Source organism: Nothobranchius furzeri, chromosome 8 (assembly GCF_043380555.1).
Source record: "Nothobranchius furzeri strain GRZ-AD chromosome 8, NfurGRZ-RIMD1, whole genome shotgun sequence".
In the NCBI taxonomy this organism is placed as follows: Eukaryota; Metazoa; Chordata; class Actinopteri; order Cyprinodontiformes; family Nothobranchiidae; genus Nothobranchius; species Nothobranchius furzeri.
Window position 1 is genome coordinate 73,151,670 of NC_091748.1, and position 26,561 is coordinate 73,178,230.

At 42.8% G+C, this 26,561-nt stretch overlaps 1 protein-coding gene across 3 annotated transcripts in view; it reads left to right on the top strand.

Annotated features, from left to right (window-relative positions):
- Positions 1–26,561, top strand: part of bcar3 (BCAR3 adaptor protein, NSP family member) — an 89,351-nt gene that overhangs the window by 40,297 nt on the left and 22,493 nt on the right. The window contains exons 1-4 of one of the 3 annotated variants that reach the window (XM_015971122.3): positions 4,430–4,583; positions 14,408–14,603; positions 14,705–14,953; positions 20,244–20,286. In XM_015971122.3, the coding sequence (XP_015826608.3) occupies positions 14,416–14,603; positions 14,705–14,953; positions 20,244–20,286 (480 nt within the window). In that variant the 5' untranslated portion in view covers positions 4,430–4,583; positions 14,408–14,415. Of the gene's footprint in view, positions 1–4,429; positions 4,584–14,308; positions 14,604–14,704; positions 14,954–20,243; positions 20,287–26,561 lie in introns of those variants that run through there. The other 2 variants (XM_054752046.2, XM_054752044.2) reach the window with 2 other exon arrangements.

The window sequence follows — 26,561 nt, forward strand, 5'->3', positions numbered from 1 at the left end:
GATTGGTAAGTTGGTTGGTAGGTAGGTAGGTAGGTAGGTAGGTAGGTAGGTAGGTAGGTAGGTAGGTAGGTAGGTAGATGGATAGATGAATAGATTGGTAAGTTGGTTAGTTGGTAGGTAGGTAGATAGATGGATAGATGAATAGATTGGTAAGTTGGTAGGTAGGTAGGTAGATAGATGGATAGATGAATAGATTGGTGAGTTGGTTAGTTGGTAGGTAGGTAGATAGATGGATAGATGAATAGATTGGTAATTGGTAGGTAGGTAGATAGATGGATAGATGAATAGATTGGTAAGTTGGTTAGTTGGTAGGTAGGTAGATAGATGGAAAGATGAATGGATTGGTAAGTTGGTAGGTAGGTAGGTAGGTAGGTAGGTAGGTAGATAGATGGATAGATGAATAGACTGGTAAGTTGGTTAGTTGGTAGGTAGGTAGATAGATGGATAGATTAATAGATTGGTAAGTTGGTAGGTAGGTAGGTAGGTAGGTAGGTAGGTAGATAAATAGAATGGTTAGTTGGTAGGGAGGTAGGTGAATAGATTGGTAAGATGATAGGTAGGTAGGTAGATGAATAGATGAATAGATTGGTAAGTTGGTAGGTAGGTAGGTAGGTAGGTAGATGGATAGATAGATGAATAGATTGGTAAGTTGGTAGGTAGGTAGGTAGGTAGGTAGGTAGGTAGATAGATGGATGGATAGATGAATAGATTGGTAAGTTGGTTAGTTGGTAGGTAGGTAGATAGATGGATAGATGAATAGATTGGTAATTTGGTAGGTAGGTAGGTAGGTAGATAGATGGATAGATGAATAGATTGGTAAGTTGGTTAGTTGGTAGGTAGGTAGATAGATGGAAAGATGAATAGATTGGTAAGTTGGTAGGTAGGTAGGTAGGTAGATAGATGGATAGATAAATAGATTGGTAAGTTGGTTAGTTGGTAGGTAGGTAGATAGATGGAAAGATGAATAGATTGGTAAGTTGGTAGGTAGGTAGGTAGATGGATAGATGAATAGATTGGTAAGTTGGTAGGTAGGTAGGTAGGTAGATAGATGGAAAGATGAATAGATTGGTAAGTTGGTAGGTAGGTAGATAGATGGAAAGATGAATAGATTGGTTAGTTGGTAGGTAGGTAGGTAGATGGATAGATGAATAGATTGGTAAGTTGGTAGGTAGGTAGGTAGATAGATGGACAGATGAATAGATTGGTAAGTTGGTTAGTTGGTAGGTAGGTAGATAGATGGATAGATGAATAGATTGGTAAGTTGGTAGGTAGGTAGGTAGATGGATAGATGGATGAATAGATTGGTAAGTTGGTAGGTAGGTAGGTAGGTAGATAGATGGATAGATGAATAGATTGGTAAGTTGGTTAGTTGGTAGGTAGGTAGATAGATGGAAAGATGAATAGATTGGTAAGTTGGTAGGTAGGTAGGTAGGTAGGTAGGTAGGTAGGTAGGTAGATAGATGGAAAGATGAATAGATTGGTAAGTTGGTAGGTAGGTAGGTAGGTAGATGGATAGATGAATAGATTGGTAAGTTGGTAGGTAGGTAGGTAGATAGATGGACAGATGAATAGATTGGTAAGGTGGTTAGTTGGTAGGTAGGTAGATAGATGGATAGATGAATAGATTGGTAAGTTGGTTGGTAGGTAGGTAGGTAGATGGATAGATAGATGAATAGATTGGTAAGTTGGTAGGTAGGTAGGTAAGCAGATCGATAGGCAGGCAGGCAAGTAGGTAGGACTTTCGTTTTACTATGTGCAATAATAATTATTATAATTGTAAGATTTATTAATTAATCTTACGTTATTAACATGTTTCAAAAGGAGAAGGAAGAAGCTGAAGCTGAATTAATCCCTCTCCAGGTTTTTAATGTTGTTAAACATTGGGATGTTTGAACTGTAACTCTCCTCCTGATACAAGATATTTGAAGCCCTAGAGATTTTTTTTAGTTTCTTCCTCTTCTCACATTGTAAATGTCAGGATTTATTTGATAAATTTGTCACATTGTTTCCCGTTATCTTGTAACCCTACAGCAGGGGTCCCCAATCCTGGTCCTGGAGGGCTGGTATCCTGCATGTTTTAGTTTGAACTCTGTTTCAACACACCTGATTTCAATCAGCAGCTAATTAACAGGCTTCTGCAGAGCCTGATGAGCTGCTGCACAGGTGTTTCAACCACTGAATCAAGTCTGTTGGAGCAGAAAAACCACAAAACCTGCTGGATACCGGTCCTCCAGGACCAGGATTGGGGACCCCTGCCCTACAGTTTATGAATCAGAGGAGCATAAATTTTACAATCTTCAGCCTCCGAGCCCCTTCGATGCAGATTTAGTTCTCTCACAACAGAACTAAGAAGCTTCAGCACAGCGGCATGTGTCTGCTGCCCCTTCCAACCCCCACCCCTTCTCACCTTGTGCTTATTGTATTTTGGGAACGCTCAGGTGATTCAGGACATGATTATAGATTGCTCCACTGACTCACTGTGCAGCTTCCTGGAAAGGCCACCCTCACACACACACGCATGCACAAACATACACACTTAAAAGGGGGTTTTCACGTATAATTGTGAGATTGATTGATTAAAAATAACTTTACGTTCAGCTGAATATTTATTTATTTCATTTTGCAATCAAAAAGGAAATGTTCAGACTTTACTTTGTTTTTCTGGCTCTTTATTCTGCGACTAACTCATAAATGTTGTTATAATCAAGACTTTGTCCTTAAATTATCGATGCAGCAGCAGCTGCTTTATGACTTTTTGTGCGTTCGACCAAGAACTGAGCTCTACCTGTTCATACATCTTGGTCAACAAATGTCTTTAGTTTGTGAAACGCCAAGCGGGAGAGCAACTTTCAAAGGTCTTGTTCAAGTTCTTTCTGGGCCAGTGTGTGTGGAGGCTCTTTGTTTATGACTGATCGCCTTCTATCAGCGATGACTGTTGGGGTCATTGAAAGTTTCTGCTCCTTAAAGCTGCAAAAAGAGAGAATTAGAATTTTGTTTTCCTGTCTGTTTGGCTAAAAGTACTATAGAAAACAAAAATAGTGTCTCTCCAACAAGTATTAGTGCACAAAACTAAAGTGGGAACAGAATTTGGACCAAATGTATCTCTAAAAGAATATTAAAACCAAACCAAAAGTCAAATCAAAGCTCATTTATCTAACTTGATGTTTGGGCTTTCCCTTGCCTTGTGTCAAACACCAGGTGGCACTGCTAAAACAAGGTGTCCTTTCGATCAGTGCACCTTCTCACTTAAAAGGTTCATTATTGGAAAAACAACAAGTCAGATGGTGAGTTTAGTAATAAAGCAACGTTCAGATCATAAAAATGAGTTTTAATAGTTTAACATCAAATGATCCGCAGAAAAGATCATTCGTGTGACTGTTATGGGTCATGCAGTCATCTTAGCGTTCATATCTGCAGGATGGACTTGTTGCATTGTGTGCAGGAAAACACACACACATGCACACACATGCGCATGCATAAACACACATGCACGTGTCTGGGTGTTATCTACTGCAGACAATACAAAGGAACAGAAGGACAAAGACAGGAGAGTGTTGTTCTGAGGGCAGCCAGAAGGATCTCTTTCACACGCACACACACACACACACACACACACACACACACACACACACACACACACGCACACGTACACACACGCGCACACACACATGCGCACACACACACATGCACGTACACACGCACACACGTACACCCACGCACACACACACATACGCACATGAGCATGCTCACACACACATGTGCACGCTCACACACACATGCACAGACACGCACACACACAGACATACGCAAGCGCACACACACACATGCGCACGCACGCATGCACACATGAACACACACGCAAATGCACACACACACACACACACACACACACACACACACACACACACACACGTACACCCATGCACACACACATGTGCACGCACACACACACTTGTACACACACACACACACACACACATGCACACGCGTGCGCGCACACACACACACACACACGTGCACACTCACACACACACATTTAATTTAATGAGCCAAGTGGAACTCAACATTTTTTACAGTTCTTTTTGACCCATTCTCTGCATTTTTCGCTTCACACTGATATCATGATTGTCGCAGTGAGCAGGTTTATTTAACACGAGGGCAAATAAAGTGTCCAACATAGGAAGCTTTGCTACGACTACTGGTTTACGTAGGACAGGAGATGAGAACAAGTGGAGAAGAAGGAGGCTCAGTTCAGCGCTGAGAGGCAGGAGTTTAGGTTGATAAGAGACAAGTGTGCTTAAAGCAGGAGAAAAAAAGAAAGAAAACTCCTCCCAAAGCACAGAGGAGCAGAAGGAGGGGCTGGATGCTCGCAAATCTCTCCCCAGAGAAAGAAAAGGGGAGGGCAGGGCTTGTGACTGCGCTGCACTACTTGTTGTTGCCTGTCTGAAAGAGCGTGAGCGTGTAGAGTTAGAGCGGGTCAGTGAGTCAGCCTGCAAGTCTTCAGAAGTATGAAAGTGGGGAAGGTTGCTAGAAGTTTGAAAGACTGAAACTCACCTTTAAGCAGAGAAGAGGCAACGTCCCGGGTAAGATCATTCATAGAGCTGACTTTGTAGGTGTGTGTTGGAATGTCTGCATGTTGTCAGCAGCTCACACAGCTGATCCATCCAAGATGATGCGGATATTAATTAGTTTTGATTATCCCAACAAAAACATGTTTTATTTTTGTTCTCAGCTTTGCCTTCTTTTTATTTCATTTACCTCCACACTTCCCTTTTACCCCTCAGCTGTTCACTCCTCCATCCCAGTTGGAGCTCCTCTGATTCTGGGGCCATCCCAAGGCGCTGGGTGTAACTGTGGTGGTTATGATTTGGTGGTAGTTATTCTGGAAACCCCAACAGGGCATAATTACATGAAATATAAAAGATAAGGCCAACAGCATTCATTTTCTGCTTTAATCTTTGTTTTTTCCTTCTGTAAATATATGTTTTATCTGAGGAATTTGATGTTGGTTTATTTATTTTTAATTGTTTAGCACCACAGATGATGTGAGACAGAGCTTCAGTTTGGCTCAGCAGGACTTTGATAGGTTAAGACTCACGTCATATGTGCTTGTGTGTTTGTCAGTGGTAGTTCTCTGTGTGCTGGTGTGTTTCTCATCTGTAGTGGTACTGTTATTCCTAACGACATTCTTCATGAGACAGTTTTTCAGATTGAGTTTAAAGAAAGTATCTGGAACCCTGAATTTAGTAAAATATTTCTTTGGGGTTTCTTAAAGTACATTTCCATGTGGACGTAAGGCTGAGACAACAGCTAAATTGTTCTGCTTGGATGTCCCTTTTGTGACTTTCTCATATTTACAATTCCTCTGGAGCTAGCTAAGCTAGCGTGGAGCGCTAAAGTAAGAAAAAACTGTTTTTTTAAAACAAATAATCGCAAAACAATCTAACGTCTCAATCATGTTGGGAAGAAATTTGCATTATTGTCTTTCTCAGCTGGTCGGGGGTTGTCAGATGTTCTCTTTTTAAAAAAACTAAAGAGGGACGTAGTCTTTGTTTAGTCGGTGAGCCTGCGGGGTTTCCAACCCGACACAGTCTGTAATTTGACACCAGCTGGTACAAAACTCCAGAGTTTTGTACAGTATGTTAACCAGTAACAGGAGCGACCCAGAAGTTACATCTCGTATCCCTTAGAAGCAACGGCATATTTTTTGTTTTACTCTAATAACAGGTGAAGAAGGCTGGAGGCTAACGTTGAGCTAACAATGCTAACGGTGAATTAACATCAAACAGTCAGCTCGAAAAATAGCTCAAGCTACTTTTTCAATTACAAGCAACTGAAATTACAGTGAAATGTATTTCTCTACTCATCAACTTCCTGTGTATGACTCGTCTTTGCTCATCAACTACAACCTTCTGGAGTGAGCCGTAGATATGAAATGTGATACATGCTTTTATTACCTCTAGTTTGGATTCTGCGGACTCACTGCTCATTGGCGCGCCGGTTTCAGCTTTGCTAACAGAAGCTGCTGCTAGTTTTTTAACAAACACAAATAGACGTCATAATACCCCAGTTTTAGCATGTCTACACTGGTTGCCCGTGACCTTTAGGGTGCATTTCACGATTTTTTTATTTGTCTCTGAGGCATTGAATGGCCTTGTATCTCCTTACATGTCGGAGCTGCTTATGCCCTATGACTCCAGAGCGCTTTACACTTAGGCATTGACCTATTTAATGCTCATTTTTACTGTCTTGAGCTGTTTGATTGCTGATGTACCTTGTTTTTACTGCTTGGTGTTGCCTTATTTTTTTTATTTAACTGTTAATTCTGTTTATTATGACCTTATGTAAGGTGCTTTCGTCAGCTCTCATATGTGGTGAAATACACTGTTACAAATAAATTGATTTGGTATGGTATAGTATAGTAACTTACAGAACGGGGCTGAGAGTTTTAAAGTGAGCTGCAGTGCACAAATTTGACCAGAGAATGTCATTCTGGCTTCATTCTTACATCGTGCACCTTTTAAAGAAAGATATTTCTATTATTTTTCCTAAATTTACAAATATTGTAAAAACATGCAGGTCTTTTAAAAGTGAACACACTTCATTCATGTCACGACACCTTTATCCAAAACGACGTACAGTTTACCTAACATGCATGTTTTTGGTAATTTAAGGTTCTGCTGGAGTTTTCTTGCTGTTAAAATGGAGTTTTCCTCTCCACTGTCGCTGCATGCATGCTTAGTATGAGGATTGCTGTAAAGACTCTGACACTAGTCAGTGACTCGATGCAATTTGCTGGGTTCCTTATATAGGAAACTTTTCAATAATTGACTCAAAGAACTCAATTAAATTGAATGTTAACTTTGTGAAATGCTTTGAGACGACTCTTGTTGTGATTTGGTGCTATATAAATAAACTGAATTAAACTGAATGGAACTTTATAGCAATATCAGAGATGCCCAATCTCAAATAAAGCCTAAAGCTTCAACTTCTTCATCTGTGACTGAATAGTTTCAGGAAATAACTATAGTAAATATAAAGCTATTGGTCTGTCAGTGTAGTTTAGTAAAACAGAGTATATGATAAACACGAGGAGTAGATTCCCGTATCTTAAGTTCAGATCTGATGGTGAACTTTCACCAAACGCACACGTGAAAAACAAGTTGTGGTTCAAACGGGCACTTTAATGGTGGGAGTAATTCAGGGAAGCTGTGTTCTAAGCTGGTGCTAAGCTCACCAGCCAATTCGGGCTTAACAACTGCTGCACAAGCATGTGAGTGGTTTCACATTTTCTACTTTCAACTGACTCGGTTGCCAAAAAACAATTTATTTAACGTTAAATTTGAAGTTTTTGTTTGACATTTCCTAGATTATTTTGATATTATGGAATTGCAAAAAACTGAGGATTGGCTTAATAATGAGTCACATCATCACGCCCCCATCACCCGCTCCTTCTCAGGAGTAAAAACAAGGATGTGGTCTTTGGCTTCATCCCATAGATGGCAGAATCATCTAACGTTGGTTGTTGCGCAAGTTTTTTATCTCGTCGAGGCACAGTCTTCTGGCTTTGACAGAAAAAGTAATTTAAGGGTTTTTATTAGTAGTTGAGAAGGTGATGGTACAGTTGTAATGAAATGCTGAACAGCCTGTGTGGACGTAGCCTCAGCTGACCCTCTGATTGACCGCATTAAAGTGAGGTTATCTGTGGCTGTGTGTCCGTGTCATAGTCTGTCGCCCTCTGGGCTGACGTGAAAAACCAAAGCGCACACTGAGGAAAGTTAGCCGTGAGTGTGTGAGAAAGAGAGAACAGGACAAAGATTCAGTAGTATGAAATGGCAGCTACTGCTGGGGGTTTTTAACCACCTCATTAACATGTTACACACACTTTGCACACACACACACACACACACACACACACACACACACACACACACACACACACACAAACACACTGGTGGGCCCACGCACAGAAGAGCGCAGTAGGACATCTCTCTCCTTCTCAAACAAAGGCTGGCTCTACATGGTGGTCATGTGACAGTTGTTCCCATTGTTCACTTCTGGCCAAGGGTGGTTTTGCTAATGCACTGGTGTGTGTGTGTGTGTGTGTGTGTGTGTGTGTGCGCGTGTGTGTGTGCGTGCGTGTGTGTGCACCATAGCAGGAAAACGCTTTAAGCCAGCCAGAGGAAATCCCTCGATCCCAAGCATGTTGCTGTTTGCGTTCGTCCCCTCCATTGTGTTAATGATAGACCTGAGTTACTGCAGCTCACATCTGATGTTTGAAATTCCTTTCATGTAAACACGCACCATTGTGTAGAAAATGTACAGAAAAACACAACGTTCGTTTTTTTCTTTCATAAACCAGACGCTGCGTTATCCTCGGTCAGCTGTGAGTTCAGTGGGACCCTCTTCAGCCCTCCTGCATGAGCTTCTCCCTCCCAAAAGGTGCTGTTTTGTGAAAGCTCCACTTTAGAGGATTAACACAAGTGCTTTATGGGTCCTGACGGATGTTTAGTGGCGGCTGGAGACACGAGGAGAGCGCCGACTATCAAAGAGCTGGGCTAAATTTAACTGGATGTAAAAGCAAAGTTGTTTTCTGTGAGACAGGAGGACACTTTTAGGATGATGAGGAGATATGCACATTTGCTTTATTGCTGCTAATCCTCTGTAATAGGTCGCCTGTGGCCTGCATGTTTATAGTGTCATTTCCTCTTCCTGTTAATCTACACTTGTTTCCCACCCAAGTGTGTGTGTGTGTGTGTGTGTGTGTGTGTGTGTGTGTGTGTGTGTGTGTGTGTTACCATTTCAAGGCCGTCACCAGCGTTGGTGACAAATCAAACTCATTTCAGAAGGTTTTGTCTGCTGACAGTTATCAAGGCAACACATCTGATTGGATGGAAGTTTTTCCCCGTTTCTGGTTGCACAGATTACCGCCAAATCAGCATTATTGTTTTAGATCAACGCAGCCAATGTTTCCCGATGAAGCCATCCCTGCTGATCCATGGTGAGTCTCAGGGAGAGGGTAAGAAGTAAAATATGTTTTTTACTGACCTTGCGGGGACATATGGTAAATTAGCAATTAGCTAATGAGATTATATTCATTCTGCACTGCTAAAAATACCCTCGGCTAAGAGGCAAAGGGTCAGAACGCGTCCATGGATGGAAAATTACAGTCAACCATAGAAATCCATGAAGGTATTACTAATGATCATTTTACGTGTAAACGCATAAATCTTTGTGATGATTTATCATCACCGTGTTTCATTTCAGAACTTAATGGGGATGACTCAGATCTGAGGGTGTGTGTGTGTGTATCAGTGGTGGCTTCAGAAATGTTTTTTCTGCAGGTGCTATGAAGGAGCTAGTCTTTTTATTGAGGGTGCTATGAAGGAAGGGGTCATGCGTACCTATTGTTCTCTAAAACACCTTCAACACTAGCAGATACACATGCGTGCACAAAACCTCAACAACACCTGCAACAATCATTAATATACATCATAAACATATGAACAATCGCTGACTTTTCCATGAAATCATAAACACATACAGCCACACAGAAAACCATCTATAGTGTTGCATGGTTAGCTAAAGTTAGCGTTAGCATTTCCAGCGGCAAAGCCCTGGACTGCTGCGGCGGTTGAGGGTTGACTCTCTTCATCCAGATCCGTAGGTTTTTGTGGGTCTGAGATCACTTCCAAATATTCATTCGTTTCTGACTGAACCCGTGGAAATGTGGGCAACAAAAACCGATCCATTTTACCGCTAGCTCTACCTTTCACTCGTTCGCAGGTGGAAAATGAGGTCAAAGGGTGACATCAATTTCCTGTTTTGGTTTGAGTTTTTACTATCTATATGATAATTTACTGATTATTTTTGTTTTGTATGTTAAATATTATCACATCCACACGTTCAATTAAAATTAAATTGTAAAAAAAAAACTATCTAATATTTACTTGGGGGTGCAATGACTAATCCAGGGGTAGCTATAGCGCCCCCCTGGCGCCGCCACTGGTGTGTATCTGTGTGTGTGTGTGGGGGGGGGGGGGGGGGGGATGACATAACTGGAGCTTAAAGGGACTTTACGGAGTTTTGCTCGCGATTGCCCCCTCAGGCCAAAAGCGTAACAGCAGCTTCAATAGTAGGCTCGTGCACGAGGCGTGCATGCTGTATGTGCACACTCCTTAATGAAAATAACAGCTGAGACAGTCCTGTGTGTGTGTGTGTGTGTGTGTGTGTGTGTGTGTGTGTGTGTGTGTGTGTGTGTTTGTGTGTGTTTGTGTGTGTGTGTGTGTGTGTGTGGCCCAGAGGACAGGAGAACACGCAGCTAATTAATTAAGTAATGTGGTTCTGTACCTTTCTCTTCAGCACAGCCGACAAAGGTTTAAGATGGGTCAGTCCTCCTGCATGCTCAGATCATTCCCTTCCCTTGCTTGAAAAATTGTTCCAAAATGAAAGTTGAACCCACATCTTTTTTATCTGTAAATTCAATGCCGTTCGGCGAGTCTCAAATAAAAATTTGGGTGTCTTACTGTAAAAAAATATACCATTAATGTAAAAAAGAAACTCTAAATAAACTATGTTCACATCCAGAAGCAAACCCGGATTTTCTGCACGAGAGTCCGACGTCTTACTAGGTGAGCTAAAGCACCAGTGACGTCTTTTGTATCTGTAACATTTATATCCTTGATGACGGCTGAAACAACGTTCAAAGAACGGTTCGGAGTGAAAATGGCTATTTTGTTGCCAATTTGCAGGAAAAATCTAGAAGAAAGTTCTACAGAAAGTAGCTAAGGGTCCTCAGAAATGTAGCTAGCTTTGTCACTAGGCGTTAGGAACAGCGACAAAGTGGCACTACCTCTCTCTCTGCTGCTAAAGCTACTGATAGCAAATGCTACGGGCGATGCCTGAGCGTGAACGTGCATGAAGCAGCCTGCTCGACCCGAGCATCTCTCTTTTTCTGTGATTTTACAGAAAAACAGGCAATCACAGTAAAAATGCCAGGGCTCATTCTACAGGACCAGGGCATTGCAGGAGAATGTATGAAGAAGACATTTATTATTTCTATACATGTTTTGACTGTCAAACTTCCATAATGTCCCTTTAAGTACAACTTTATGCGTGGCTAGGGTAAGCTTTGGTTAGGGTTCGAGCAAAATTACTGAAACATTCCCAGAATATTCCCAGAGCCATTGCGAGCTTCTGGAACCTTGGTCTTGAGTTTTCCTTGAATAACCTTTTTTAGATCAAAAAGTGAATGACCTTAGAGAAAGCGTTGGAGACGGATTAGAGATGAGAAGTTTGTGTAAAAGGCAGATCAATTAAAAAGTAAATGGACGTAAGATTATTTATGACTTCATTGCGACAGGAGTTTCTGCGATATCCTAACATTTGTATTACAATTTACGTTTTGTACATTTAGAATTTAGATTTTCTTGTAATTTTGTGTCTGCAACCAGTTTCCAGCAGTTAAAACTTCTCAGATTTTAACTGAACGTTAAACACAAAAGTGGGCTTCGCCTTTTTCACAGAGAAGCTTTAGTTTACAACCAAAATAAAGAAATTAGAATAAATAGCTTTTGCTCCGTCGGACACAAAAACTGGTTTTAATTTGATGTTGAACAAGATTCAAGGTTCTGAATTAAAACTAACTTTGTAAGACAAAAAGGAAACCTGTAAGTTCTTTTGTGTCGTTGGCCTTACGGGTTTGGTGCTAATGAACCCGTCTGAGTGCACGTGGGATGCTGAGACGTGTGATTGTCGGCCCAACAGCTGCTGGAATCAGAGGACGAGACGATGAAGACATAAAAAACCAAAAGAGGGTAAAAAGGGAGTGTATCAGTGAGAGTTGGAAGGACAAAAGCAGAGGAGGAGACAAAAGTCAGGAGGCGAACGAGAAGCTGACACGATGACGGACAGAGAGCGATAGGGAGAGGACGTCTGTGTGTGTGTGTGGGGGGGGGGGGACGCGTCACACGACACTTAAAGAGAAAAGATGGATGTGGTGATGGAGTCAAAAGAGAGAGAGGAGTGGCTGGAATACAGCAGGCATGGGAAATAAATGGCATGAGCGCATCTGATGAGGTGGATTCGGAGAGGAAAGGAAGTACTCTGGTGTTCCTTAAAAAGGACTTCCTGTCGCTTTAATAATGTTAATAATTTATTAGATGTGCTGAAAAACTGTTTGTGTGTTTGTGCTTTTACTCAGGGAGCGTTTGTCCCTTCTTCGCTCTAGAGAAGGTTGTGTGTCCAGCAGATGGTCAGGGCCGCACGCACGCACGCACGCACGCACGCACGCACACACACACACACACACACACACACACACACAGCTGAATCCCAGACAGGTTCTCCCGCTGTCCCACAGAGGAATCCACAAAGTGTGTGTGTGCGTGCGTGCGTGCGTGCGTGTAGAGGCATGAACCAGCTGTTCCATTATCTAGAGACATATTTGCATTTTTATTGATTTTCATCAATATAAGCTGATGACTTTGTGAGTCCGTGTTTCTGTTTGGTTCTAATTTAATCGAAGCTTGTTTGCAGCGGGATAAATCTACAGAATAAACACCTCTGACTCATAAATCAAAGCTCTTCTGTGATTTTTTTAATTTAATCTGCATCAAGTAGTAAAGTTAAAGCATTTTGGTCAAACGGATGCTCCTGCAGCTTATTTTAGATAACTACAACTCTTTAACGTTCACATTTAGGAAAATGCATTTATTTGTTTTTTCAAATGTTCCTCCTGGCCATTTAATCGCTGCAGTGCACACTTATTACACACAAACCTGTCCACGTGCATTTTCTTGTGATTAAAATCGACATGCGGTGTTTGACTGTAAATTTTCCCATGAATCATAAAAGTTCGGCTTGTTTTCTGGGAGTGTTTGGAGTACTCTGTTTGGGAGTATTTGTATTTATTTCTGATTTAATCTTGTTTAAATAAAGTTTTGGACTGCTTCCGTTCTGATCACAATCAGCCTGTTTACCGGCGTGGAGGTTGAGGTCAGACTCCCAGATCTGCCGAGATTATCGGCTGAGTCGTCTCAGGATTCTTTAGCGTTTTGTGCGGCGTGACTAACCGCTGCAGAGTGAGTGATCGCTGTCCAGTCATCCTCACACAGCAGGGGAATTTAGGAAGAACTCGTCCGGTGTTATTTTTCCAGACCTGCAGAACGATCCGTCTTGCTCATCGTGTGTATTTTTGTCCGTGGTGTCCGTACCGTCACAAGGAGTAAAAATAAAACACTCGGAGGGGAGTGCTAGCGTTTCCTCTGTGTTGTTGAGTATCTCCGTGGTTAACCCTCAGATCTACTGAAACGTTTGTAGCTGATGCATAAATGACTCTACAGACTTTTAAATTACGTTAAATGTGTGAAAACCTCAAGTCTGAAGAACAAAATCAACGTTTCCGTGTTTTGATGAATAAAACAGTAAAATCTGTGTTTTGGATGTTAAAGAGCAAGTTACCCCCTACCAGATTCTTACTCAACTCCCACTTCCTGTTTGAAAAATGCAACAAATGCTGTTGCCTAGCAGACCGAGAGGGTGGAGCCGCTAACAAATACACACACTCACGACATTGTGACATCATAATGTACCATCTAACATCATAGTGTACCTCTTAGCCAATAGCGATGGCAGATTTAAATTCAAATGCAGTGCAGAGTTTTTACCTGACGACGGTGCATCGCTGACAGTTTTAGGCAGAATATTTAAATTTGAACTAAAATGAACTAAAATGCCGAATTATTGAATACATTTGTCTACAGCACGATCAGACACTCATTTATATAGTTTTTCAGCAAAAAATGTTGATTTGGAGTGACTTGCTCTTTAACTGATGTCATTTTTAAATGTCATGTACTCGTTAGCAGTACATACAGTTGTTGTTGTTTGTGTTTTGATCACCTGAACGAGAAGGGTTAGGCTCAGGAGGTAGAGCGGGTTGTCCGGTAATCGGAAGGTTGCAGGATCGATCCCCGTTCCGATCAGAGAATTCTGCTGTTGTGTCCTTGGGCAAGACGCTTAACCCTTCTTGCCTGCTAGTGGTGGTGCCAGTGCTCGGCAGCCTCGCCTCTGTCAGGGCGCCCCAGCTCATCCCCACCAGCGTGTGAATGGGTGAATGACTGATTGTGTTGTGAAGCGCCTTGGGTGTTTGCAGAACTCTAAGAAGACGGTGTTTCTGGGTGTTACACCCTTTTTCATGTATCGTATCTCACATAAGGCGGGAATATGTCCACTGTCTTGCGTCTTTTGGGTCATACAACACTTTAGACTCATGTAATGAAATGGAACATCCTTTCCTTCTGTCCAGCTTCCATGCCTGCTTAAGTTTCCCAAAGTTACAGCTGATCCAGCTCAGATGATGATGTAATCCCTGATCAGCTGTGGATAAGCGCGGTTCTCGTTGCAGAGCTGAGGATGATGGCTGAGGGGCGCTTTGCCAGCCTGCCCAGATCCCTCCATGCCCACCGCGCTTTAGGAGGAGGTGCTGCCCACCCTGGAGTCACCAGCAACTCCACCAGTCCTCCCAGCAACATCACCTGCTCCCCCAGGAAGTGTCAGCCCTCCCTCGCCTCCCCCATGGACCGCCTCACCTCCAAACTTGGGTGAGTTTTTTTTTCTCTCCTGCTAATTAAAAACATAAAGTTTCATTTGAGCAAAACTCTTTTTAACTGGAAAACTCTCGGGTTTTTTCCCCTTCCTGCAGCCTCCCAGCGGGGCAAGGCAGCAGCTTATCTGAGATTCCTGCAGCAGCCTACCAGCCACTCTCGTTACATGGAACGCTGCCACGGAGCAAGCGAGGAGGGGCCAACGTCGCCCATGGGAACTACACATGGGACCCCAAAATCAATCACACACAGCCGTTAGTCTGTGGGAACCCACTGCTGCCTCCTGGGCTCGTGCACCCGCCTATAAAACCCTCACTGTCCCAAAACAGTGACTTTAACAGTTACAGGTAAGCGCCTAACAACAGAAATGTATGCTCTCTATTTCAGTTTTTACTTCTTGAACATCATAACCAGCATCCAACACAACCACAGCTGCAGGAGCAATTATTCACATGTTTCCACTCAAATAATTGATAATTAAAGGGATACGGTGCAGTTTGGCTTGCTTTTAGCACCCCCTAGTGTCCGTTAGTCAAAGCAAAAGTGAAATCTCCTCGCTGTGCATTCGTCTTTGTCTGACAGCTGGAATAGTGTCTGCAGGAGCGAATGATCACTAAATCAAACAAATCAGCCGTGTTCACGATCTAAACAAGCAACGTGCTGGAAGCAGACTGCAGCACTTTCTCTTTGTCCCACAAGGACCAGACCGGCACTCTGAAGTTGCAAATGCGATATTCTGGCCACAGGGCGGTGGGGGTCTGAGCGACATTTCATTAACCCTGTAAAATGTCATTTTAGCACATACTGGCTCAATATAATGGTTTAAAAATATGGAAAAAGTTGCACAGTATGCCTTTAAAGACCAAGTTCACTGAGAAACCTTTTTTTTTCTTTCTTTTTTTTTTAAATAGGATCATTCTGAGTTTAACATGCAGGCTTAACGTGAAAATTTGCCATCCTTTTTCATTTGATTTTTCCTACTGGGAAATTAGAATTTCCGAGGAGAAAGCAAACGCACCATTAGCTGATAACAATGGTGGCAATGGAAGCTAATTTATCAAGCTAACGTTATCTTAAACAGTTTATTTAGCTGCTGGAGCAGATTAAAAAGATGATGCCTTACACTTAGATCGTTGTCGCTGGTTTCATCTTCACCCAATCACCCATCACATTTAGTGAAGTGGACCCAAGCTTTAGCGTGCGTTCTTTCTACCATGCTGCTCTGTTTAGAACTGGCTCGCAGCGACCGACGACATAACGCTCTTGCGCATGCGCAACTGTCTAGGCAAGTTCTTGTTCTGAAGGACGGGTACCGAAACGAGGCACCGTTTCAAATGACGTGCTCAGTTTGTAATATGGAATTCGGTCGGTACCTTAAAAAGCACTGAATTCAGTACCCATCGCTAGTCCTCTGTTTAGACAGACCGAGTCTGGTTACAGGCAGAGAGGCACATGAGGGGCGGGACTAGCCAGCTCAAAAATAACCAATCAGAAAAAAGCGGAAATGGCGACGCTGTTGTTTTTTTTTAGCTGTGGTCAAAAATGGCGTCTGGCGACGGCGCGCACATCTTTCTTTAGCAGAATAGCATTTAGCGCTTCTACTTGTTGTGGTTTTAAAGACATTCGAGTCATTTAGAACAGAGGAAAGAGCCGTAGAGAACGCCGCTTCAGACGCCATGTTTCTGAGAAACTCAGCGTTGCGATGTGTGTGACATACGCTGATTGGCTCGGTTAAAATTCTCAGGGGGTGGGGTTATTTGACCAGAAGAGTTCCCAGACCCATGCTTCCCATAAAGAAGTATGGGGCTGGCTGCCAGCATTAGCTGCCAGGAAACGCTCGGATTAGATAGCCAGTGACATTTGCACGTCACGCTAAAAATTGGCATTCATCTCGGCTCGCGACGGGGAAGGTTGTTGTTGATTTAGCATCCACGAAACAGCAGAGCACGTTCCGGCTAGTAGAAGCTAACCGTTAGCATTAGCAACTCCATAACATGGCAGAACTCCTTCAGCTTGTGTTACTTGTGGAGATTGAACATCAAAGTTTCAAAGCAAACAGAGTCAGTGGTAGAGTCACGTTAGTGTCAGCCAATCAGAGGACAGGTGTCCAAACATCAGGAAAAAATGGGTGAGAAGATTCTTAGATCCTGCTGTTTTCTGCTGACGTTAGTGCTGAAGTTAGCTGGATTAGAAGGCTGATTTATACTAGAGACCACTGCAAATGGTTTTTAAAAATAAGAACGCTAAAAAGTTCCTAAGTGAGACAGACACATACGTGCCCAGAGCCTAAATTAGGAAGTGGAAACGTTTTAGCTCGGTTATTTATGGACAACAGCTGCTGTGGCAAATCTGGGGCTAAAGTCTTTGACCCATCATCTGTGAAAGAGACAACTACAAATCTATCAAAGACTCCGTCGACCCCGTTGCACTTTGTTTCCAGTCAGCTCCCCGCTGTGGGCCCAGGCTAATATCTGAAACATGCACACAACATCAGCAGGAAGGCCTGACCGGTGCTCGTCAGAACAGGGAGTGAGAGCGTTCCCAGCTGGATGGAGATGTTGTAAATCGAGTCTCCAGGGGGGGTGTAGCTGTTAGCTCAACTTCAGTGAGAACACACACCTCATCCCTCATCGTGTCCTCCCATGTCTCTGTCTCTAGTGTAGGGTTACCTCAGCCTGATGTGGCCAGCTTTGTGTGCAGGCTGTGTGGGAGCGCTGGCCCGTAGCCTCCAGCAGCTGCCTTACCTTTGGAGGGTCGGGGTGTGGCCGGCTGATCACAGATTACTGTGAGCTCTTTGTCTCCTCTTTTATCTCCGTGCTGGATTCGTTTCATACGCCGCCGCCGCCGCCGATACGGCAGGATCACTCGTCCAGATTAAAGTCAGAGTCCGCAGGCTGATGAAAGTATCGCCGTATCAAACTCTACAAATGAAAAAAACAAGATGCTTTAAAAATTCTGATTTAGTAAACATCTGTTAAAACGGGTTAAATCTAAATATTTATGCCTCTTTCTAAGTTTCCCTTTGAGTCAAATGAATACAAACGTTTGGAGTTTTCCCACTTGGTTTAAATGTTGTCAGATTTTTCTATCAAAAGAGGAAATATTTTATCTTTAAAAGTATTTTTGCTGCTGGTCAGTCCATCTTGACTTTTCATTGCTCATGCTGTCTGTTGACCCCTGGCCCCTGACCTTATGTTGCACTAGCGTCTGATTGGCCAGTTTGTCTTTCTCTTGACCTCTGTGGGCACCTTTGGGACCACCAGGGAGGAGGAGGAGGAGCAGGAGGAGGAGGAGACAGAGTTTGAAGTCGGATAACCGAAAACGAGGATCTTCATGGATTGTTTTTCATGAAAAACCGTAAACTAGGACCTCTCAGCATCTCCGGAAATCCAAACGTACCCGAACTGTTTTAATGGTGCTTCATTTTAAACCAAATAACACTGATTTGGTCACCTACATTTTGAAATTATGATAAACAACAACTAAAAAGATTTCACAGAAATGAAAGAGAGGGATTTAATCCCCAAATAAAAGTCATACCAGGTGAAGTGGAACCACACTGACCTCTGTGGGCTGAATACTGCCTCTACACGCTGAGCCTCCCTTCCCAGTTCCACACACACACACACACACACACACACACACACACACACACACGTGCGCGCACACATGTGGCCTCTGCTCTCTCAGGCCAGTCGTGGCCGTGCGGTGAAGTGGGAAGAACAACAGTAGCCAGAAAAAGCTTGTGGCCGAGTTCTGCCTGCTTCAGCATGAACCTTTCTGTACTTTTTTATTTTCCTGCTCGCCTCAGCTCTTTCTGTTTTCTGTTCCTTTGCCTCTGACTGTGCAACAGAATGTTTTTGTGGTCTTCCAAGCAGAAAATGTCAGCGTTAAACGGCGTTGTAGCAAAATAAAAGACTCGATTTAGCCGTGGTCAGTTGGTCTAGTCTGAAAACGCGGAGCTGAGCCATCGCACAACCTCTTTATGTCGGTAACGTTGTAAAACGGCTTCTGTCAGAAACAAATAAGGATGAAAGGCTTCATCGTGATGGTGACAAACTACCAAAAAGCAGATTTTGAGACATTTTCTGTGTTTCAAGCGTGACCTTTGACTTTTGTCTGAATCAGAGGCTAAAACGAGGGAATTTCCTTCGGTTGGAGGATTTAATTGGGTGTTGTCTGTCTGTGGTGATTCCCGTTTCATCCTCACGCTGGCGTCAAGCCAGGGCTTAAAGGGTCAGACTGTTGATGTGGTCAAAAGCTTGAAGAGTTCCCCTGGGATTAGACGCAACACGCTTTTGCGGATGAAGATGAAACCCTAAGAACAAAAACAAACAAATATCCTCTCTCTTTTCATCAGCTGATGGTAGGAACATAATAATAATAATCCTCAGCGCTGGAGCCAGACTGTAGTGAACTTTGTCCAAAATAACCTAGATGATGGGAAATGACTGCATGGTGTTCCCGCCACAGCAGAAGGACACAGATATCACAGCTAGATGGAGTTTTGTCAGGGAGTTCTCACCTAAATCCACGTGCAGAAATCAGTTTCACAGCGTCTACTGTTTGCTAGTTTCTTTATGTGGCGCTTTGAGTGATTTCACTTCAAATTTGAGAAACATAAGTTTGAGCAGTTTAGTCACATTGCTGAAAGTTTGTACATTTTTATAGAATTTACTAATATAAGCAACAGGGAAGGTTATTATTTTAACACAGAAATAATCAATAATGTGTTGTTAATGTCATTTATGTCATGACTGACTGTGTTTGTATTTCCATGCTACTGCGATGCTTTATTTGTGCCATTAATAACTGACTTTATTGTACATAAAAGGGAAGAACTGGTGTTTTTTCCTAAAGCAGCTCTTATGAATGCATGAATGGAGTCCTCTGTTCTGCTCGTTGTTGTAGGATCTTACTAAAACCGAGAGGGTTTAGAGTTAAAAAGGTATTTGCTTTGGTAAGTAGCAAACTCTGGGAACACTGCTCCTGCTGGCTTAAGGGATTTTAACTACCAACCTTCCTGCAGACGGGGATATTGAGCCAATCACTTTCTGCAGAGATCGTTAGAAGAATATCTTTAGGTAAAATCAAGAACTGGACAAAAGTCTCTGTTATGAAGAACAGGAGGAAAATAAAATAAAACTGGAGGTGTGTGTGTGTGTGTGTGTGTGTGTGTGTGTGTGTGTGTGTGTGTGTGTGTGTGTGTGTTTAACCTCTGTGTGAATCTGTCAGTGGGCTAAGAACAGTAGGCGTGTGGCTGTGATGTGTGTTATGATGGGGGTGGAGGGAAGGCAGGCAGGCAGGCAGGCGAATGAACGTGTTAGTTTCTGAATGAAAGGATGAAGAAGGACAGCCAACGGGACAGAGGAAAGAGCAAAAGTCACATTTAAACTCAGAACTTTGGTTTCACTCGTCTGAGGTGCCTGGTGAACTTTGACTCCCAACAGGAGATCCTTGTCTCTCTGACATGAAATCCAGCTTTGAAAACACGTCAGGAATCTACTGAGCCTACAGAACCAGAACCCAAGCATCTCTGAGTTACATCAGGAACTTTAGCGAAGAACAAAGTCCTTTGGGTCTTTCTGGGAAGATGTTCTCTCTGAACCGGACCTTCCCTCTGTCTCTTTTTCCCAGAGATCCCGCAGCTGCCCTGGATGCCGCGGTCGACTACGTCAAGGTAGGAAAAACACTTTGATCTTCTGTGTTCTGCTGGTTGAAGGTAATAATAATAATAATAATGCATTGAACTTAAATAGCGCTTTTCTAGACCCCCAAAGACGCTTTCACACACTCTCACATTCACACACTGGTAGTGATGGTGAGCTACTTGTAGCCACAGCCTCCCTGGGGAGGTCTGACAGAGGCGAGGCTGCTATTCGGCCCCTCTGACCACCACTAACACAGGCAAGTTGGGTGAAGTGTCTTGCCCAAGGACACAACAGCAGGATACCCTTGGCGGGAGCTGGAATCGAACCCTTGACCCTCCGATCATGAGGCAACCCGCTCTACCACCTGAGCTACTGCTGCCCCGACTTAAGGTGCTGAACTTCTGCAGCTCTGGGAGCAGTCAGAGCGTTCTTATTTAGTTTTGTAATTTAGTCCATATTTACTTGAAGGTTTGCACATTAAAAAGAAAGGATTCAGTGGAGAGAAAAACATTTTTGAGATAAAAAAGTGGAATCCACAAATGTTCAAATGAAAAGTTTAGCCCCCAATCAAATCTCTGAAGTGCTGCGAGGAGCTGCTGCCGCCTCAGACGCTGCAGAAGAAAAGCTAATCGGCTCTTGTTCTGCAAGCTGGAGCGCAAACATCAGTCATGGGAGAAGATAATACACACCTAAATCATACACCCTGACATGTTGCTGTTAGCTTTAAATCATCCTCACACACACACACAGACACACACACACACACACACACACACACCACTCAAGTCTCAGATTTCAGTGTAACTGAGATGATGTCATAGAGGTGATGATTTTGTTAACACACTATCATCTGGGCGACACGTGATAGTCCTGACTGATGGCTTCGTTCTGTTCAACTCTTTGATTAATCTTGGGTTTTATTTCATTTTCTCCTGCAGCCAAAATCTTATATAATCTGGATGTTTTGATGTGTTGTGTATATTTTGTAATTGTTTTAGGAGCTTAGGCCAGATTATCAATTTAGGTTTGCCTCTAAATGCTTTTGGTAGACAACTGTTTGGCTTACGGTCACCTCAGGTCCTGGGGTTGCAAAAGAAGCCCAAATCATCAAGCCCCCACCCCCAGTTTTGGTGTGTGTGTGTGTATAAATATATATAAGGGTAAAAAGGCAGACTATGTTAAAGGTGTAGTTTTCTAAAAAACAAGTTTTAATGATTATTTCTGATTCTAATGGGTCACTCTGAGTTTTACATGCAGGCTGAACACGAAAATAGTCTCCTACACCTACTTTCTGTGTTAGCTTCTGATAGAAAATAGATGGTGAAATGCTAGGATTTGAAAATCCTCACACTGTGATGTCACATTGTGTATTTGCATTAATTACCTCGCCTATATTGGCTCACACCAACACGCAAAGCTTTTTTAAAATTTTTTAATTTTTTTTTGCAGCGAGGAGAGAGGGCGGAGAATTTATTGGTGAAAGTGACTTTGCAACATGGCTGAACGTGCTCTGTTAGCCAATCAGAAGCGAGGTGTGGGCATATCGTTAATAATAACCAGTAGTCCTGCCATTTTCAGCCCACTTCTGCACCCGCAAACTTCTGCATCATAGCTTTTTTTATTATAAGGCCTTGATTTACAGTAGAGAACACTGTAAATGTATTGAATAAACGAGTAAACCTCACCTTTAAAAGTGTAAATGCATTTTTAGACGTACTTGGACTACTTGGTGTGTTTACCAGTAATCTTTTTTTTCTTTCTTCCTTTTCAAGTGTTTGTGCTGCTGTAACAAGGGAATTTCCCCACTGTGGGATTAATAAAATCTATTTTTGTCTAATCTATTATCGATTCAGTTCAATTTTGGGTGGGGGAATTTTAAAATAATCGATTCAGAATTGGTTTTTTAATTCTTTTTCAACACAACAGTAGTTACAGGTTTGTTTCTTTGTTTTTTATTTACCTTTGTCTCCTCATTCTTCCATCAACTAGTAGCTCGTATGATTCCATGCAGACACCTGAGCAAGAAAAGCAAACACAGTCACACACACACACACACACACACACACACACACACACGCACACACCTTTCCAGATAGGACCTTGTGTGTTTCTTTGGTCAACAGTGTGCCATTGTGTGTGCGCGCTGCGCATGGAGCTACTGTATCTGTATAATACGTGTGAAAATGTGTCTGTCAGCTCTGCTTCGCTGCTCCAGGTGTGTTTGCATTTCCAGAGCGGACAAAAACAAACGTGCGTCCTCGTGCAAAAGCTGCACAGAACATACATATGTTGGGTATCAAGTCCCTGGAAGGGTCAGAAGTTCATTTTAAGTGTCGATAAAGGGAAACTTGGACATTGCAGTTGATTAAACAGTAAATAAAGTTTTCACAGAGAACAATGGCATTAAAGTATCGTGTAAATAATGGACTTAAATCTAATTAATCGTCTCATTTCCATGGCGTTTCGATGTCTAGATCAGCTTTTTATCCGATTACAAATCAGCAGATATCACCTTAAATTAGGCCAATTCACATGTAACAATGAAGTGTTTCTTTATTAGCTGAGGGAATGAATTTAAAATTGAAAACACTGAAAATGTATTTTTATTTAAATACATTTAAAGAAGAGGACTTTTACATTTACTTGTGAGGACTGAAAGTGCACATCAGCTGGACGTTTATCCTGAATATTGGCTGCTCACATTAACAGAAAGATGAGGAGAAATCATCTACGGGGCTTCTTTTGTTTGTCATCAGTTTGATTTTGGGGGGGCTCATAGAGTGGGAGGCTCGAGTTACTTTCAGACAAAACATTTATTTATTCAGTTCAGTGAGAGTTGGAAGTCCTGCAGAACAGCACCATCTAGTGGCCGGTTCGACGGTTCAATAATATTCTGCTGCAGTTCAAACAGACAAAACTTTATGAAGGAAAAACAATAATCACATTTAGCATCCCAAAGTCAGCAGTGACTGAAATATTTCTTGTTTTATTCTAAATAAATATATCGTAACATTCTTTAAGAACTAGACCCAAATGGCCGAAAATGGATGGACAGATTCTTTTTGACCTTTATGACCTTTCAGAGCCAATTTGTTGAAGTCACTTCTGTCTAAACATGTGGTTTTTAATGTATTTTATCCTATTTGTTGGTAAATGAAGCAGTCCAATCAATCAAAGATGCTTTATTAATCCCAGAGGGAAATTAGAGTTTCAGTACACACAATTCAGAGATCAGACCTACATGGGCAAGACACATGACAAGAATTGGTGACTGTGGTCATTCGCAACCCTGAGTCGTGCTACCTTAATAGAGATAAGAGGGTTGCATGAGGATTGGTTCAGGTGGAGGGAAAAAGGGCACTTCAGCGTTACCCTCCCACCAGGATGGCAGCTTTGCTCTGCAAAAAAACACCTCAAACAGATGCGCAACAGACTTCAGACAACACAAGTGTCCACTAGGTGGGGTGGTGGGTTGGGACTCCCCCTACTTCAGTTCCTGCAGCCACGATAAGCAGCGCATGTCACCTCAGTGTGGATAGGGGGAGGAGCATTGAGGGTTGGAGGGTTGCTGACCCTGGAATGTTTCAGCGGCCTTCCCGCAGTCCCACCCAGGCTGGGATAGGAGACAGAGTTGAGTTGCCGTAGCGACGGCACATTCCACTTATCTTCTGATATTGTTTGATTCTGTACCGATCCTTTCAGTCCAGAGATGTCTCGGGTCACGACAGACGGATGGAACCGTGCGCCTGGCGGACTCTTAAGGAGTCTAACAATATCAGCTTGTTCTGCAGGAACTATCTTGTTGTATCAGCTTCGCAGGTGCGAAAAAGGTTTTAAACGTTTTGACAACGTTTCAAAATCTTTGATGGTTAAAGAGGTTGTGCTACAGATGGCCGGTCTGAAGCTTGCTCTAGAACTGAAGAAATACCGGAGTGATCTAGTTTTAATGTTATGATGCTATGATTGAGTAGCCAACCAAAAGTTGACAAGTTTGGATATTACCAAGAATCTCAGAGAGACACCTTCTTTGACCCGGAGGCTCTGATCTGGGTAAAAGGTTAATTATGTGTCATGCGTTTAACTTAACTTAACTTTGTCCTTGTGTGAGTGCAAATGGTGATGACCTCGTCACATCAGCATGCTGAAACATATCACTGAGCACAGATTAATGAAAACATTTCATTATATTATAATTATTATAAGTAGCAATAAACAAATGTTTAATGATTATCTCTTAAAAATTTCAGAAGTTTGTATTTAATTTAAAAAATCTTCTTTCTTCTTTGAAGCGAGGAGTTTATATGAAAGAGTTGCTCCGTAAAGGACCTTGGAAGGACGGAATGTTATTGTTTCATTATCTCTGTGAGAGCTGCGGGCTCCGAGCTCCAGCTGGTGAGAGGAAGGCAGGCTGGTTTAAAGGGATAACGTGCAGTCTTGTGTCTCCTATTTGACCAGATGTTGAATGGCCAAACAGTGCCTGAACTGACCATTGCTGGACGTTACAGTATGTTTTCTGAGCAATATGCTACTGTAATAATAACTCAACTCTGTAATAATTTTTTGCCCCCACCCCCCACCCACGTGTCAAGGCCCTACGCATTCTGCGTACCTTGTGTATGGAGAGCGGTGGCCCCGTGGATGGCTGCTTATACTGAGCCAGGATGCTCTGGAGGTTTCTTCCTGTTAAAAGGGAGTTTTCCTCTCCACTGTCGCTATATGCTTGCTTAGTATGAGGATTGCTGTAAGGACTCTGACACTAGTCAGTGTCTCGATGCAATCTGCTGTGTTCCTTATATAGTCCAAAAGGTTCAAATGAAGGCAACTGGACTTCTTTGGTTTCTTGACGACGTTTTGCTTCTCATCTGAGGAGCTTTGTCAATTCTAATTGGAATATGGGAGAGGCAAGCTTATGAGCTGTAGCTGTCTGTTATTTAACGAGCCAAAGCTACTAGGGGGAGGACCCAGAGTAGTTTCTTCTACTGGGTACTCGGGGTCCAGTTGCCTTCATTTGAACCCTTTGGATTACCATGACCTGGACGACTGAGAGCCTTCACCAGCACGTTCCTTATATAGGAAACTTTTTGCTGATTGGCTTAATGAACTGAACTGTATTGGAATGTGCCTTGAGACGACTCTTGTTCTGATTTGGCGCAATATAAATAAACTGAATTAATTTCAGATCATTTTAGGTCACCATTTGTATTTCTAGCATGTTTTCCTCCATCCAGTAGCTATAAGACAGAGACAGACACCGTTATCCCAGATTATTAGATGAGAAAGAGATAAAAAGGATTTAAAGACTCCCACAAAGTTGGATTTTGGTCACGCATTGAGCTGAAAGTCTGCACTTCCCGCTCCCTCCTCCCAGCATCATGTGGACGCTAAAGTCCATATAATCATATCCCATGTCCCACTTTGTAACATAATTATCCAAAGTGGCTGAAGCAGCTTTGCCTCTCTCTCTCTCTCTCTCTCTCTCTCTCTCTCTCTCTCTCTCTCTCTCTCTCTCTCTCTCTCTCTCTCTCTCTCTCTCTCTCTCTCTCTCTCTCTCTCTCTCTCTCTCTCTCTCTCTCTCTCTCTCTCTCTCTCTCTCTCTCTCTCTCTCTCTCTCTCTCTCTCTCTCTCTCTCTCTCTCTCTCTCTCTCTCTCTCTCTCTCTCTCTCTCTCTCTCTCTCTCTCTCTCTCTCTCTCTCTCTCTCTCTCTCTCTCTCTCTCTCTCTCTCTCTCTCTGTCTGTCTGTCTGTCTGTCTGTCTGTCTGTCTGTCTGTCTGTCTGTCTGTCTGTCTGACAGGAACAACAAACGGGAATAGAAAACAGAAAAAACAGATCCATGACGGTTTCTGTCCCTCGCTGTTTTTCCACAGCATTCCTGGAGCATTGGATCTATGTATTTTAAGGTGGACATTTAGCACAGCCGGTGATTTGGGGCTACTGTGGTTGACAGTGGTGTGTGTGTGTGTGTGTGTGTGTGTGTGCGTGCGTGTGCGTGCGTGCGATGCTCTCGACGTACATGCATGTACTTCCTGTATTCTCAGAGATTTCCCAGTTGTAATTGGACTGAGAAGATTCCCCTCAGCTGCTTTTTGCTGGGGTGTCACTGTCTCCGTGTGTGTGTGTGTGTGTGTGTGTGTGTGTGTGTGTGTGTGTGTGTGTGTGTGTGTGTGTGTGTGTGTGTGTGCGCGCGCACACATCTGTGCAGATGTTTTTCTGCCGTTTATCGTATAGCTGTTTGCGTTACCTAATATGTGTTCTGTGCTTTTGTGTAATTTTGGCGTTTGAGTGGTGATCGGTGGGAAAGCTGTCA